This window comes from Melospiza melodia, chromosome 2 (assembly GCF_035770615.1).
Source record: "Melospiza melodia melodia isolate bMelMel2 chromosome 2, bMelMel2.pri, whole genome shotgun sequence".
NCBI lineage: Eukaryota > Metazoa > Chordata > Aves > Passeriformes > Passerellidae > Melospiza > Melospiza melodia.
Genome location: NC_086195.1, coordinates 10812253 through 10828803, shown reverse-complemented (window position 1 = coordinate 10828803; position 16551 = coordinate 10812253). Strand labels below are relative to the sequence as shown.

The 16551-nt window shown below is 36.0% G+C and overlaps 1 protein-coding gene across 10 annotated transcripts in view; it reads right to left on the bottom strand.

The window, feature by feature from the left end:
* The window catches only part of DMD (dystrophin), a 1043904-nt gene that overhangs the window by 867711 nt on the left and 159642 nt on the right, over positions 1 to 16551 (bottom strand). For all 10 annotated transcript variants that reach the window (XM_063182212.1, XM_063182260.1, XM_063182196.1 and 7 more), the window contains exon 2: positions 538 to 599. In XM_063182212.1, the coding sequence (XP_063038282.1) occupies positions 538 to 599 (62 nt within the window). The remainder of the gene's footprint in view (positions 1 to 537; positions 600 to 16551) is intronic.

The following is a 16551-nucleotide window of genomic DNA, read 5'->3' as shown; positions in this document are numbered from 1 at the left end:
AATAAATTAGCTGTTTGGTCTTATTTTTCCTCACTCCATTTATGATCTACCATTCTCAAAAATAACTATATCAAAACATGTTAAAATTTACTTTCATAATTTTTTAACTGGATTACACCTCTTATCTCTGACCTTGCTCTTCTCCAATCCATCCAGTTTTATTAAAGATGCAGTTGCAATTAGAAACAAGAACAGACAAGTCTAAGAGAGGAAGCTCCTTTGTACATTAGAAACCAAACAGAGAAATCCAACAAAGAGTAATACAGGTGCATCACTAGTTTGAGAAAAAGTGAAGTAAATTGAGGCAGAGAACACCTTAAGAAAAGGATGGCTTCCTACATTTCAATCACTGCTGAAGTCAAACAAATAAAGCTTGAGCACTTTTTCTAATAAATCTATCAACTGCCTTCAGCAATATCTTAGACTTGGGACTGTTATATTGAAAACTAAGCTTCACTGTAGGAATATCAGGTTTCTTTGTTGTTTTTTTTTAATATACACAAGCTATTTTCATCAATAAGTAAATAAATATATTACCTTAGCAAACTGTGCATTTATCCATTTTGTGAAAGTTTTCTTTTGAACATCTTCCCGTTCATCTGCCAGAGAAAAGGAAAGTACTTCATTAGAATTATTTAAAAAAATAATGTAATATTATTGATTAATGTTTCAGTTATGGTTTATTGTAAATTACTAATAATACTTCAAACACAGGCAGGAATTTTTTTTTTTTTTAATTGCATCAAGACATTTTGAAGCTCTACAGGTCCCCTTCATAGCCAGGGTCTATATCCCCAGTTCAATTAACCTATCCTGTGGTTTCTTTTCTCCTGGAAAAGAACATATTGCAGTAGGATCTGAAACACCCCATTCTAATTTTTAATTTCATATAGGTATAAAAATCCACAAACATGTCATCTGATGGTTTTGTCATCAGAAAACTCTTCTACAGTAGAAAATAACTTGAAATAACATTATATGCTTCTCCTCAAATCTCTTGAGGAAGTGAAACCTTCTGAACCCCAAAAATAGTTCTCCATTGGCAGCCCCTGCTATGCCTTATGCCTTTTCTAACTTGCAACTATTTACCTGTCACAAATTGTTATCTATTTTTCCTCCAGTGGAAAAAGAAAAAAACAAAAACCCACACATATATTTGTTCAGCCATACATGAAATTCTTTTTCAATTCTTTAATATCAAATCTTTATAGAGGGAGATTATTTATTTTAGGCCTTGAGTTCTCTATCTAAGTTATAAGTACAATCTTGATACTGAATGAAACTGGACAAATAAAGGTAAAGTTCTGATGTATTTTATATAGGTTGAAAGAGAAAAATTATTTCAGACTACAATTTGTAGGCATTTGCTCAAAAAGATCTATTAGGCATCATCCCTGAAAAATAAAGGACAGCTTTCTTTGCTTGGCAAAATAAAATCAACCTCAACTAGAACTGAAGGGCATACATGGAAAAAGGGTGCAGAATGCTTATACTAAAATAAAGTTCATTCAATGCAGCTTTTTAGTTTGCAATAAAAGTCTCTACACTTCTTAAATAAAAAAGGATATTAAATTCCCTTCTGAAATGTATAGCAATTAATAACATTAATGGATTCAGCTAAATTTGAGTGGCAGGTATAGACAAGCTAGAAGAGAAATGCATGGCATAATTAATTTACTTTGCATTTCCTCCCTCCACCTGTCCAAAGATCCAAGACAAGATAAATCTTTTTGATACAAATGTATCTTTTGTTCTTAAAACCTCAATATTATTTTAAACATACCTTTACTACCAGAATGTTTTCCAGTTTCAAAGATACAATATACTCTTAAAAAAATACTAGTTTGCAAAGTTACTACAGAATTATAAAGAGGTACTGCACACTTGAAGGAGCATATTCTGAGTTCAGAGGATCTTGAGGAAAAAAAATAAAAACAAACAACACAATGGTACAAGTAGAAACTTCTGTCACTAATATATATGAGTATTTGCTACAATAAACTTTCTAGAATTCTATTGCTATCTATCCCAAATAATGCTGTCAGCTTCATCCTTTGGCTGAAAGTAATACTTGAATAGTTAAGACACTCGTCTAAAAGGAACAGCATGGGAAGGAAATGCATGCTTTTGGTAATACATGATGCTAAAGCTGTTAAAAATTTTATTTTTCCCCACAAGCAACAGTTCTTTCTGTGCTGACTGTAAGTTGTTTATTATATGAGTTTTGTTTCCTTCCAGCCTCATGCAGTACACAGAAGATGAGAGAAGAAAGATACATTTTGTTGGTAGAAGATAAATATTCAGTCTGACGTTATATTACAAACTTCTCCAGGAACATCATATAAAATATTACACATAAATAGCAGCTTCTGTTTAATCATCTCTGCTAAAACTTCCAAATGCAAATGGGTTCAAAGAATAATGTGGCATTTAGCAAGGGAAAGGAAAAAGAGAAAAAAATCACCTTTTTCAAATTGTTCAAACAAGAATATGTGATATATTGCAGGGAAAAGGAAAGAGACAAAAATGCCTCTTAAACTGTTCAAACTTCTGCTTTTCCACCCCAGGCAGCTGTAATAGCATATTTAGTAGCAGAGTGGCTTGTTTGTTTTAGGGCTTTTTGTTTGTTTGTCTGTTTTCCCATAAAGATATATGCAAGTTTACTGCTAGTCACCAATTATTCATGTCCACTGTGCTAATGAAAACCAGGGTCTCCTGAGAAAAATGAGTTAACCCCAGAAACTGAATGTTTGAAACTTCTTCAAAGTCCAGGCAATGCTCCGCTACTCTGTAAACACAAACCTATTCCACTGCTGTTATCTTTACACAGAGATCACTGCAAGCACTTTCATCTCTAGGTGCTTGCTCTGACAAGTTTATACCACAACAATTTGTTACTCACAGCCTCCTAACCTAAAAATGAATCAATCTTTTGGTTATGCGTGGCATGATTTCCCCATTTTAAACACGATTTTTACAAAGAGATGTTCTCTTAGCCCAGATTTATGGATTGAATGCTCCATGTGGAAGCTGAATGACATTTATCTAGGTGCTGCAGAAACGTGCCAAGAACACTCCTCTGCCACTTTCATAATGCTGTGTTGATAAGAGATCCTTCAGCAGTGAGCCAGTGAATGTCCTTGGAGGTGCTTTTACTGTGAGACAAGAATAATCAAATGGCCAGGCCAGGTAATTCCTTCACCTGGTCAAAGAGTAATATGGTATGTTTATTTCTTCTCTTTCAAGCTGAAAGAATTGCAGAATAGTTTACTGTCTTCAGGTTAGATTTAAACAGTGCATGGATCCTGAATTCCTTTATTGCAATAACAATGGGATCCCTTCCCACAGCAAAAATGCTTTTCTCAAATTGATGGTCTTTGAACAGATTAGGCTTAACCTCATTTTCTGTAGGTTATCAACTCAGAAAATAAATGCTCTGAGGTCTACAAAACCCTACCAGAAAAAAAAAAAGATATTGAGCAGTAAAATTCACCTGATTTTCATGCCCTAGAGCCTCTAGTACCACTGAACAGATCTTGTTTTAACTGCAATGCATTCACAGATGTGTTCTGATGAGCACCCAGCTTTGAAACTGTGAATGCAACCCTCTCAGATTACTAAACTGCATATTTGACTTTTGAAGTATTAGTCCAGGTTAGGCCTCATAATAAATTATGACCCAGAGAGAAAGTGCAGTATTAATGAAGCTAATCATCTGACAAAGGACAGTTCTGGCACTTAATCAGGCAGCAAGGCTAATAGAGACAAGTGGCACACTGAAGGATGCTTAGGAACAATCATGATTCAACAGAACAAAGATGCTATTAATAATGGCAATTGGTCACCATACAACTTTCCTAATATACTTAACAGCTCATATTTGCAACCTACCACTCCAATTCAATTCCCATCTGTCTCCTACAAGAAAACTCCCAACATTATGTTGCCATCTCTTAGTAAACTACACCTTTTACTACGCTTATTTTTCCAAACCACCCTACCCCCTCAAATGCTATCAAACATATTAAATAAAAAATAGTAACAGGAAAAAATATTTTAAATACCAGTATACTTTAGATGCTATTCTGAAAGTATAAAGAATTGTTAACAAATCACTAAAAAATAATACTTTTAAAAAATATGATCTGGAAAATACCAAGAAGATTGCAAAATGAACCAAGGTTCAGAAACATACACTATGTATGTCACTACACCATTCCATTTATATAATAAAAGCCACCTCCCCACAGAAAACATGTAGCAGGAAGAAGGAAATTTGCACTTTGTTGCATCCTTCCCTTTTTTCTAGAAGATCTTTAACCTCTCAACTCTTGACACACCTGAATAAATATTTCTTTCACTAACTCACAGAATGGTTGAGGCTGTAAGGCAGCTCTGGACATCATCTGGTCCAAGTGCCCCCGTCAAGCAAGGCCACCTAGAATGGATTTTACAGGACCCTGTTGAGTGTGGGTTTTTTTTATTATCTCCAAGGATGGAGACTCCACAGCGTCTCTTACTACTGCCATATGAAGACTGCATCTTCAGCCTTCCACAGATCTGGGTTGTGTTTTCCAAAGCAAGTGGCTTAGAAAATCCTTCTCTAGAGTTAGTGCACCCCAATTTCTACAATCAGAAGACATTCAAAAAAATGGTACTGGTACATGAGGAGTGTGGGAAATGACCCATCTCCTCAGATTCTAAACTTCAATTTTAAACAAAAAAAACAAAAAATCATTTTCATTATCATATCAATGAAGCTGTGACATTTGTAGTCTTTGAATCACTCAGAGATAGCAGTGATAGGAGGCTCAGTTGTGTGATGTATTTTATGCAGCCTTTAGCAAGCAATTCCATCACAGGTGCAGGAAGAGAAACGGGGAAGACATTTTATTCTGTTATCCAGCATTGCCCTGAGTTAGGTAAACAATAACTGAATAGTTATGTTTTGTCTAGAACCAGAACCTATAAGCAAGAAAGGAATAAAAAGAAAAAGGAAGCAAAGAAAAACAAGAATTCCCATATAGTGGTGAAAACTTTGAAACAATGGTGTTAAGGCAGGTGTCAATTCCCTCATTCATGGCAGCTGCAGGTTCATTGGAACACTGCACTTTAGAGAATAAAACCATCAAAATTGCTATTTGATTTTCCAGCAGCCAAACAATGCAGATTGAGAAAAGGTCAGGATTTTCCTCAGTGAGTGGGAGTGAGTGCCAGCAATGGTGGGAGTACCAGGAACAAAAGAGGCCACAGATAGTCACATTATTGATACTCTGGCTCCATTGACTCACTATTCTTAGAGATTTTCAGTACATTGTGACAATACCCTGCCAGTAACTACAGCTGCTGAGAAATGTTCCCTTCCCATTCTTGCTTATCTGAGGGGGGGAAGAAGAAATCAATGCAACACAATGACAGAATGATATTTGAGTGGACTAGCTTTGATTTTTAGTCATTGAGGTCATCCAAGACATTCACAAGCTGACAGGAAATACAATAGGCTGCTTTGACAGACAATTTAAGTCTATTGCTCATGTAAGGCAATACAGAACATGCAATTCTTTGTCCATCTTCTATAAATACACTGATGAGTAGTGTGTTGACTTAATCTGAATATTGTTGAAACTCCCTGTTCCCTGTGCTACCCTCTTGAGACTCTACTATGGAACCAGAGTCAAATCACCATAATCAAACCATCTCAGGCTTTTCAAAACAGTGATGAACCTATTCAAATGCTCAGCAGAAATAGAACACTGGAAGCCCTCATTAATATAGATTTAAAGAAAAAAAAAAGTACAACTAAAATGAAAAATTGAATTCTAAAATTTTCTGAGAAAGGTTTGGCAAGAGTCAAGGTAAATTTAGGAAATGAACATGTGTTTTCCTAACAAAAAAGATTTTGCTCCCCCTGTTTCCTTCAAATAGAGGAACTCAGAGAGAGGGATGCTATTTACTGATCAGAGGACAAAAAAGAGGATATCTGTAAGACCCAGCCTACAAGATTTCTACTGACAGCTTGGCGTAGCAGATTGAACTACTGAACTACCTTGCCTAGACTGAATGTCAGGCTGAGGAAACCTTTTATTTTTCTCATTTTATAATGTTAGTTGGAATTGTTCTCTCATTATCAATGTTTTAGGGAAACTGCTTCCTGACTTTTCCTATTTTTTTAATTCTTTAAGACACTGCAAGTGTTTAAATTAGGTCTCACTCTTCAACTCTAACTAATTAGCTATTTAGAGAAAAACTACTGAGTGCTTTTGAGGACCAGTATGGATGTCATGTAAAAAACAAGTAGGAGCAACACAAAGGATAAAGAACATGACAGACTGCCAGTGTGCAACAGAAGGAAAGATTAAAAAAGGAAACAAAACAAAAACAACAAGGACAGCAAAAAGAACAAGAAGGAAAAAAAGAAAAATGAGGAAAGGGTGAGGGGAAGACAGAAGGGGAATTAAACACATTTACCCTGGCTTGTGGAGAAAAAAAGGGAAAAAGACATAAGGGAAAAAGGAAAGGGATGGGGAAAAGCAGAGATAAATACTTCCCGTCTGGAAAGAAAAAAAGAATATCTGGTAGACAGAAGATCATATGCAGGGAAGCAGTAAATCTGAACAAAAGAACTACTGAAGCATGTGTAGCTTAGGCAAAAAGATTTGACTAGCATCCAGAAGTACCAGAATAATGCAAACAAGCTACATATGACTCCTAAAACAATAATGGGCAGCTGTGAAATGTACACATAGATCTATGTTTGAACAAATTCATGTAATTTGTTCATGTTTGTTAACCACCCCCCTGCCCTTCTTCCCCTCCACCATTTGTCAATCCTTTTCCCTAAATAAATTGTAGCATATGGAACTCCCAAGACAAAAGCAGGATCAAAATTGCTATGAAATTTAGAAAGCAAAGAAACAGAATGTCAGCTCACACTTCCAGAACATTTTAAGTGTACACAACATGGGGTGTTCAGCTCCAGTTCATACACTTGTAATTCTATTCCCAGCTGTTGACCTAGTCCTCCTCTAGTCCACCACACACAAATGTCCTTTGGGAACTGATCCTACTTCTCCATGTCCATGGATTTGACCTGAGGACTTGTAACAAAACACTTGAGTGTCAGGACATCTGCCTCAAGAGCTGGTGACCCACCCCGCCTTACCCTTTCAAGGATAAGGACTTGTAAGAGTTCTGAACCACTTCTGAACTCTTCCAAAAATAATCTGTTCTAGTTATTAACAGCTTTGTAAACACCAGATGAACTGGTTTTGTCTACTGGGGCTTTTTATTATGTGCTAACCAGCAATTACTTTGGATCCAGTAATTTTTTTCCAAAGGGAAATCACTAGTAAAATGCAACCTAAAAAGCCCCAGTGCTTCAATACATCAGATTTCTCTGCACAAGATAAATAACTGCTCAGACTTCAACAACTAACCTATCTCTACCTGAGAAGCTGGTGATTCAAAAGGAGTTCAGTTTATGCCTTATCTTTACATGGAAAAAGATAATTACTCATTTGGATATTCACCTGTGTATAAGTCGTGTCCCCTCTTTTATCTATTTTTCAATGTCATATAGGTATATTGACAAATGAAAAGAATCCTTGTTACCATTTCAGTAGAACCCCATGTTATTTTAGCATCATACCATTGTTATAACAGTATTTTCTGAATACTATAGAACACATTATAACTTTACATAAGGTAATAGATTTGTCTTCACTTAAACCTCCATGCTAGTAGAAGGGCTGTATCAGCTGAAACCACTGTTGCTTTCTGGAACTTGCAGAAGATTGTTTGATTTAATTGCATTATCCACTTTTTTGCAGTCAAACACCAATGAAATCGTGTTGCCAGTACATCCAAGTACCTTAAAAAAATACCAATGATGATTTAAAAACTTTTTGGTTTGTGGTTGGTTTGTTTGTTTGTTTGCCAGTTTTTGTTTGGCTTTGGAGTTATTTAGGTTTTTTGGTTGGTTTGTTTTTGTTGGGTTTTTGTGTGGTTTTTGTTTGTTGTTGTTGAAAGCAACAAAATTCAATATCCTATGAGGATAAGTCTTCTTAGTGCTACAAAGTGGACTAAATTAATGAGGAAGGACACTGGTAATACCAAAATGTGAAAGAAAAGTAGAAGTTGGTCAATACCAACTTCATTTTGTCAAATGAGTATAAATGGGGAAAATAATTAATATTTCTTGAGGGATTCATTTGAACAGGAAATTTTTTTCTTGTTTACAGATTAGGGAAGCACAAGTTAAATGCTGCTGATACATCATGTGACATTATATAAAAGTAACAGAAACACTTTTTGCCACATGGATTTACTACTACTATTATTATTGCTATATATAAAATCTATTGCAACTCCACAGTCCAAAACTGCAATTTTTACCACAGCTGCTGAGAGATATGTTGCTCCTTTCATCTTAAAAAAACAACTAATAACTTGTAAGGTTGATTAGCAGGAATCACAATGTGCTTGGAGTAAGGAGGCAACGTTTGCTGCTCAGGCCCCTTGCAGGTTGTTGGGCTGATTGGAACAAAAGAACCTGACTGATATTTTAGAGAAAAAAATCATATAACTTCTTTTAAAGAGTGACTGGACCTAGTAAACAGATTAAATACCTCTTGACTGTAGTAACTCTGGTTTCAGAGTTTCTTGCTTTAAAATCATTTTTATTCTTTCCTGGGGAAAATGGGAATTATTGACTGAAGCCAGAGAGAATCAGTATTGACCCTTTTTCTCCCCTCTGAGCTCATGGGTGTTCCCAGACTCTGCACGGGAAGGAAGGACATCAGGACAGATGGACAGGCCCAGCTGTGGCTGGCAGCAGCCATCCCTCTGCAAGCCCTATTGAACAGCCAGCAGCAGAAAATCCTCCTGGGTTAGACGCTAATAAAACTGGTTTGTGTGCACTGCAGCCTCAGTGACAACCTGCAATAAGCATTGTTACTCCTGTGCACCAAGGATCTGAGAACTGCTGAAACTAACTCAAAGTGAAAGCGAGCGCTCGCACCTCGGCTGCTGTTTAACCAGCCAGCTCAAAGAGAACCCAGCACTACAAATGTCCCTGTCACCACTGTGGGAAAAGTTACAGGCCAGAAATGAGCAGCACTGGCAGCTACTGTATTTCAGCAGTCATCAAAAAAACCCCAAAAACCAAAAACAAACAAAAAAAAAAACACCACAAAAAACACCCAACAAAAAACCATCCCCTATAATAAGGAACCTGTTCTGAAAAAACTTTAAACAGCTCTAGACTTTATGGTTTATCACCAGGAGAGTTCCATGCACTGGGAGGAGAAAAACTGTGATAAAGGAGCTATGGCCAACATTGAAGTTGGCTTGCCAGGAAGAGGGGTGAAGGTTCTTGGGGTTTTTGTGTTTTTTAAACCTTGGAAGAGACGTCAGCATTTAGCTGATCAGCAGGCTGTCTCAGAATAAGCTGTGACAGAGGCACTGCAAAGGAAGTAATACTAGAGCAGCTATTAATTACAAGAAATTAAAAAGTCAAGGTTATGTAACTAGATAAAATTACCCGCAACTTTCATATTTATGACCTTTATGAAACTACACAGGTATTTTTGTTTTGTTTAGAAAAAGACAGATAAATGCTTATGGTTAGGCTGTGTCCTTCCTTAGCTGGAGATTTTTACCATCTAGGTTACTATTTTTGTTCAGAATGAGCAATAGAGGACAGGAGACTAAGGAAGCGTTAACTCATGAGCCAGCCAGAGCAGAATACATCAAAAACAGGAAATAGGACTCCAGAAACTTTCTGAATTATAGGTTTTAGCTAATTAAAAACGAAGCTGAAAGAAGCATCAGGATTTAAAACATGTAATCAGAGTCTAAAACGTGACTAGTATCTAGTGCTTCACACAACCTTCTGATTTGAAAATGAAATTGCTGTTCTGTTTTCAGCAAATGCCACCTAGTGATGCATAGTTGCAAAGCTTTGAACTGCTTTGATTTTTATGTTTATTGTCCCAGACTTTCTGATTTGCTCCTATGGAAAAAATAATAATCAGGCAAATGCTCCACATGGTCACAGACTCTCAGAATTCATGTCACTCACATGCAGAACACAGAGGAGGATGGGTTAACCACATGTGAGGGACCAACATTTGTTGCAGTTTGTATTAAAATATTCATTGCAAACAACCATGCAAAGTACACTGTGGTAGCTAGCACTATTCTGTAATATTTCAAGTTCTTTTTTTGTTCCTCTGTCAAAAGCAGTTAGAGAACAGGCTGTTCTAGTCTGCTTGACTGACTGCTGTCTACTTTATTTCTTCTGACCCAATTAGTGTCTGAGTTAATTAGGAGGAGCTGCCACTGGGACATAAAAGAATGTATCAGAGAAGTTTGCCAATCAATGAGACTAAGGTGTTAATATGCAATTGTTTACAATTCACAGACCTTGTTCTTAGGGTTAAGATACTGTCATTATAAAGTTGACAGCATCAACTAGTCCACGCTAGAATTTATTTTCTTATACAAAATTTGAGAAACTTTGAAAGAAAAGAACACATACCTCTAAGAATAGCTGTGTAAATTAAAGGTAAGTGAACTGTTTTCCACTCCTGCTTCACCTCACATGAAGTAGACAAAGTAATGATGAATGTATTTAAACTATAGTTGTGATTTATTTAATTTAGAAAGAATTATTGCAGGTTTCATGCTGTCAAGTCTCTTGCCATCCTTTCACCGCTCCCAAGCATCCCCCACTTTCCAAGGATAGAAAAGAAAGGACAAAGAGTAAAGCCCTTGTTTATAGTGGTAATTGTGGGGGGAAGCCAATAGAACAGGATTTAGTTCCCCTATACCCTTTCCCCTTTTGTAGCTACTTTGTTCTGTTGCTAGTGGTTCAATTGTATAAATGACTGAAGGATCTTAAATTTTGAAAAATACACATATTATGATCTGAGTGTTTGGCATACTGAACATGATTCTCCAGTATGACCCCATATTTGGAAAAACTCCAACTGTACAGGTGAAGGCTAATACAAACTAGATATACCAGCACTTCACAGAAAATCTGGATTACAAAGAATTCTAAATGTGTATCCCCTACACCCTATCAGGGCAAACATTCCTGAAAAGAAAAAGAGAGTAATTGAATTTCTAGACAGCTGAATAGCAACACCTTTCAAACAGCCACAATGTTTATTGCAGACTGTTCTTCCTTCAATTTCTTTCTGAGGCATCTCCTTTTCATTTAACAGCTTTATTTGGAAAGTGACTTCTCAGTTCTCACACAAAGCAAAAACATTCAAATTGGAAGAATGGGGGAGGTGTTTGTCTCTTTTGCTTCTAAGATGGTGCAAAATAAGAGCACAATAGAAACGAGTTTTAGACTTCATCACAAAGATGGCGACAACTGTTACAAAGATTATGCATTTTTTAGAATTTTAAGGCAAAATGTATTAAAGTTAGAACTCAAAGCCAAAGCCACCAATAGTTTAAACCGTGTTTTACCCAGCAACCAGTGGCAAAAAAAGCTATCTTTATAGAGAACAGGCATTATAAGCTGTAGAAATCACATTGCTGAAGACAAGAAAAGCATTTAAGGTGAGGTACCGCCCTTGTCTGTCAGATTACACAGCAGCTTTGGCTTCTGGTGCAGTCTGTGTCTCACTGGGAGGGGGCAGCCTGTGATACCCAGAGGAAATTGCAGGATGTGCTTCTGAAGCACTCAGGCATTGGTCCTGCTCAGGAACATTTTATTATCTATGGTAACACTAAAACAACATACTTGGCTATGTGTTGTTACACATATGTTAACAATTTTGCATAAAGTTCTCAGATTATTTTTAAACTGTCTACAGAACTAACTGAAATTAGGTAGAAATCCTGTCCAAAATTCATCTGCCTGACATTAGAACACTGGCTTTTGTTGAAGCTGAATATTCAGTTTGGGGCTGAACACATTTTTCATCCACACATGGGGACAGAGCTCAACATCTTAAATTTACCTTGGGAGAGCGGAGTAGAAAGAATTGGTAAAAATAAAATGGACACGAACACTAAGATAGCAAGGAAGAAAGAGGATATACATAATTACCTCATCCATATTTTGAGGTATTTTTTCCACTCTGGGATAAGGAGGAAAGTAAAGGGAGGAGCAAGTTTTAGAATGACAACATTATTACATTTTTTAATATCACCCTGAAATTCTTATTCCTCTTCAGAATATTTGAAACACTAGTGAAATATTTATTGAGATTAGATTTAATGAGTACTGTTCATCTTCTCATTAAGTGGGCATTGTCAGAGCAAGTTGGAAGAATATTTGCAATAACAAATTGTATTTAAATCCTGGCAGATTTCATGCCCTCCCAACTGAAAGCAGGATTTTCTGGCTGTACCAGACATGAACATTTTAGATAACTAATACATTTGTTGCCTGTATGTATTCTGTGCATTGACCAGTGGTTTTTTTTCATTGCCTACATCATTCAGAACTGCTTGCAATGAAGGATTTCATATCTATAACATTAAGTGAAGATTAAGAAATATTAGTATTGATGCTAGGACAGTTACCTATTATAAACATCGATTTTTATTTCAACTCAGTGCCAACTCATCAGCTCTACTGAGAGGAGCTGTGTTTCCTTAATATAGATTCTGTACAGAAAAAGAAGAAAAACATCTATTTGTCATTCTTTTTACAGCTGTTCTTTTCCAGTCTAGACAACTCAAGGCAAGTGTGACATTTCACAAGATCATAAACTACATTGAAGAAACATACTGTCATTCTATACCGATGTTTTTGCAACAGTAAAGAAGAATAATTTTCTTTGTAGCCTAATGCTTTTTAGAGGCACCCCAATCAATCTGCACAGATATTTTGATCACATTCATCCTAATAGAGAGACAGAGTGAATAGATATTGGAATTTCAGTTTGGGCTTCTATGCTGGAGGATGTACAAAGGACCAATGGAAAATATTCCATGTAGAAAACTCTTAAGCCAGCAGAGGAAGGGAAATAAGGAAAAATACTTTAAAATGCATGTTAAAATGTATGAATAACTTACTGGGAGAGGAAAGAGAAGAAATAAGTATTCAGCTAAAAAGACTATTGATAAAATCTCACCCAACAAAGCTGAAACTATTACACTGTGGCTTTGACAGCTACTTAAAAACCTGCACATGAACCAAGGGAACTTCACTGAAATTAGAGCATGATGGTTTAGAATGAATCAAAAATATTATTCACATGAATTCTCAGGAAGTTCAGATAGTACTCTACAAAACAGTTCAATGTGAACACAATAGAGAACATACACCCTCTCTCCCTGTTGAAATCAGGTATAATTCCTATTTTCTACATATGCCCCCTTTAATTTATCAATAATACATCTTCTTTGCACACTCTTTAGCTTCTTTAATGTTTTCAAACTCCATAATTTGAATCTGGCTACCTGCTCACTCTATGGTTCACAGTCACACTGCAGAATTCCTGAGCATACAAAATCCTAGGGACTAATGTGTAAAAGGATAAAAGGGGATTTATAAAGATTACTGGTGGGAAGGCATTCAGATGGATCTGAGCACAGGTATCCTGAGGCAGTGTTTAGCTTCAGTAAGAACTAATTACTGATATGCAGATGCTGAGATGAGCTCAGCTGGTCAGAGCGTGGTGCTAGTAACACCCAACATTGTGGGTTCAGTCTCTGTGTGGAGCATTTCCTTAAGAGCTGGACTTGATGGTCCTTGTGGGCCCCCTTCAACTCAAAATATTGTGTGAATCTCATGCTGGCATCCACCAATTTACCATGCAGTGGATCTTTAGGCTAATTCAGTGAGTATGAGGATCAAGAAAACAACAATGACTACAATATTCTGATCCTTTTACTCAGCTCACAAAACAAATATTCTTTAGCCAACACAAAGAACAAAAAAGAAAGTTATTTCCAAGAATTTTGAGAAATGAGGAATGAATTGGCTACTCCTCTAGCCAACACCCCACAACTAACTTAGCAACCACATAAATAGTGTCTATGTTATTTTAGTATTTCTACATTGCTAATTGTCAGGCATTCTTCATCAGCATCATCAGCTTGATGACAATGACACACAGAGGTTAAATCATTTGGATATCTGATTAGCTGTCAGAAACAACGATTCTTTGACATTCAGGCTCCACCTAACATCACAGCAGGACCCAAAGGGTTTGCAACAAAACACCAGTTTTGGAAATTAAAAATACTGCCATTCTTATAATGAAAGAACTTGAAAATCATGCAGCAGGCAGCTACATTAATAAAAGTAACATGCAAACTATTTACAATTAATCCAAAACAACTTACAAAGGTCAAATTGGCATGACTGTGACATTTCAAGCAATGTAAATGGAAGTCTTAAAATTCTCCATGCTTCTATTTTAGAGTCCCAGTAATAAGGAAATTGAATGAATTTCAGGTCTTTGACATGTTTGTTCTATTGACAATTAGGTCTTGAATAGAAAATAACTTTGGTAATACACAATTCTCCATAATAAATTGTTTAACAGCTAAGGAGATCATTATGCATAAAAAAAGTCATTCTTTTTAAATTATTTCTGTTCCAACTGTAGTCAAATGAGATAGGACAACAAATCTTCAAGGACAAGAAGAAAGCTTCTAAACTCTGTTTGTTCATATAATCAGGCATGCAGATAGTATTTAATAGAATATAATGCAGATATTTTCCCCCTGCTAGGTTTTACCCATGGTAAGAAGCTACCCAAAACACAGACTGATTGGACACTGGCTTTTTGGACTAAGCAAAGTTTGCCTGACTACAAACTCAATTTAATTAACGTTTCCTATTTGACCATGAAGCTAGATGTGGTCATGAGAAAATAATTTTCCGTGCTACCAGCGAATATATTGAATTAACTACTCAGTGAGATGGAGAAAGAAGCACGATAAAGAAGCAGTATGAAGACAAAGTTTTAGAACTGACAATAATGTGGCTTAGGTTATCTTCAAGAAGAAGCAACTATTTACACAATAAAAAAGAATTATGTTAGTAAATGGAGACAGGACAATATTGAAGGACAATATGCGCTTCTTTCTGTAAAGTGCTTTCATACTGTAACTATACCAGATGGATACTAGTCAGAGAAATTCATGCTCTTTGCTTCATGTATTTGAATATTTTTCACTGCCAGCTTTGGCTTGTACAACACAAACCTCACACAAAATATGTAACATTCAACCAGCCAATAAGACAGGTCACCATCAGGACTTATATATTTAAAAAATTGAAAAAAGTTATAGTCTCAGAAACAGTTAAGTCATCTTCCTTTTGGTTGCTGATTTATTTAAATGCACTCGATTTAAGATGAGCGTTTAAGGGTCTGCTGTTTTTTTTATTTTAAAATGGAACAGATGTACACCTACTTTTCAATGTACTGCACTGTCAAGATATTCCCCACAGCACTCCTTGTAGTACAGGACTCTGCTAGAACAGAGAGGAACCTACTTTATATTTTAATATTGAAAAATATAAATAAAATAATACTGCACATACAGAAAAAAAAAAAAAAAAAGAAGAAGAAAAAGAAAGAACCTTCCTATTTCATAGACATTGGACAGACATGTCACCATCCTGGCTGGAAGGAGGTGAAAAACCAGTGTCATTGCTTGAAATGATGCATGTTACTGGCTTATTCTCATTAGTGAGGATTACAGTCTTGGCAGTCTAAGCAACGTAGATTGAAATAACTGCAACAAGTATAATGCCAACACTAAGAAATAAGTAAATTATGGAATTATAGTCCTTTACCAGCCTGTAAAGCTTAATAGCCTTCCCAAGCTATTATTTTAATTTATATTTTCCATAGAACTTCACATCTTTGAAAATGTTTCTATTCTAAGGAACACGCAGTTGCTATGATTGCAGGGAAAGTAGCAGATCAAAACCCTCAAAAGCTGGCTTTGATTTTTCCTACAGCCTTGTCAGAAACATAAGCATTCTACAAGTTTTAGAGCTGAGATTAGATATTACTTTTCAGAATTATTTTAATATTAAATGCTGCTTTAGAGAACTAATTAATACTGCAAAAAACATTTAAAGTATTAAAATTCTGTGCACTTACAATGTACAGTTATAAAAGGATGAATTAATATTTATCCTAGAACATTGAAATTCAGCTAGAAATCTGATCAGTAATCTTTCTATGCACATTCAGATGACTATAAAAACAGACATCAATGGGGTGATTCAGAAGCAACTTGCAAACAATAAAAAAATCATCATGAGGTGCTTTTCAAATGCATCCATATTCTAATTTTGCAGTATTTGTATTGAAGTGAAATGTATCTTAAGACTACCCAAAGCACCAATTCAAGCACACAAGGTGTAAACATAGATATGCAAGGGTACACATGGTTAAAGTACTAAAGTTTTTGCAGTGGGTTCTGTCCTTCAGATAAATCAGAGGTCTGCAACTGCTTGGCTGTGATAGAGGCAAAATATTCACCCATATGATGTTACTTGTGCAAGTGTTCAAGCAGCCACATCTCCACAGCACTGGTGCATTAACACAGCTTTCC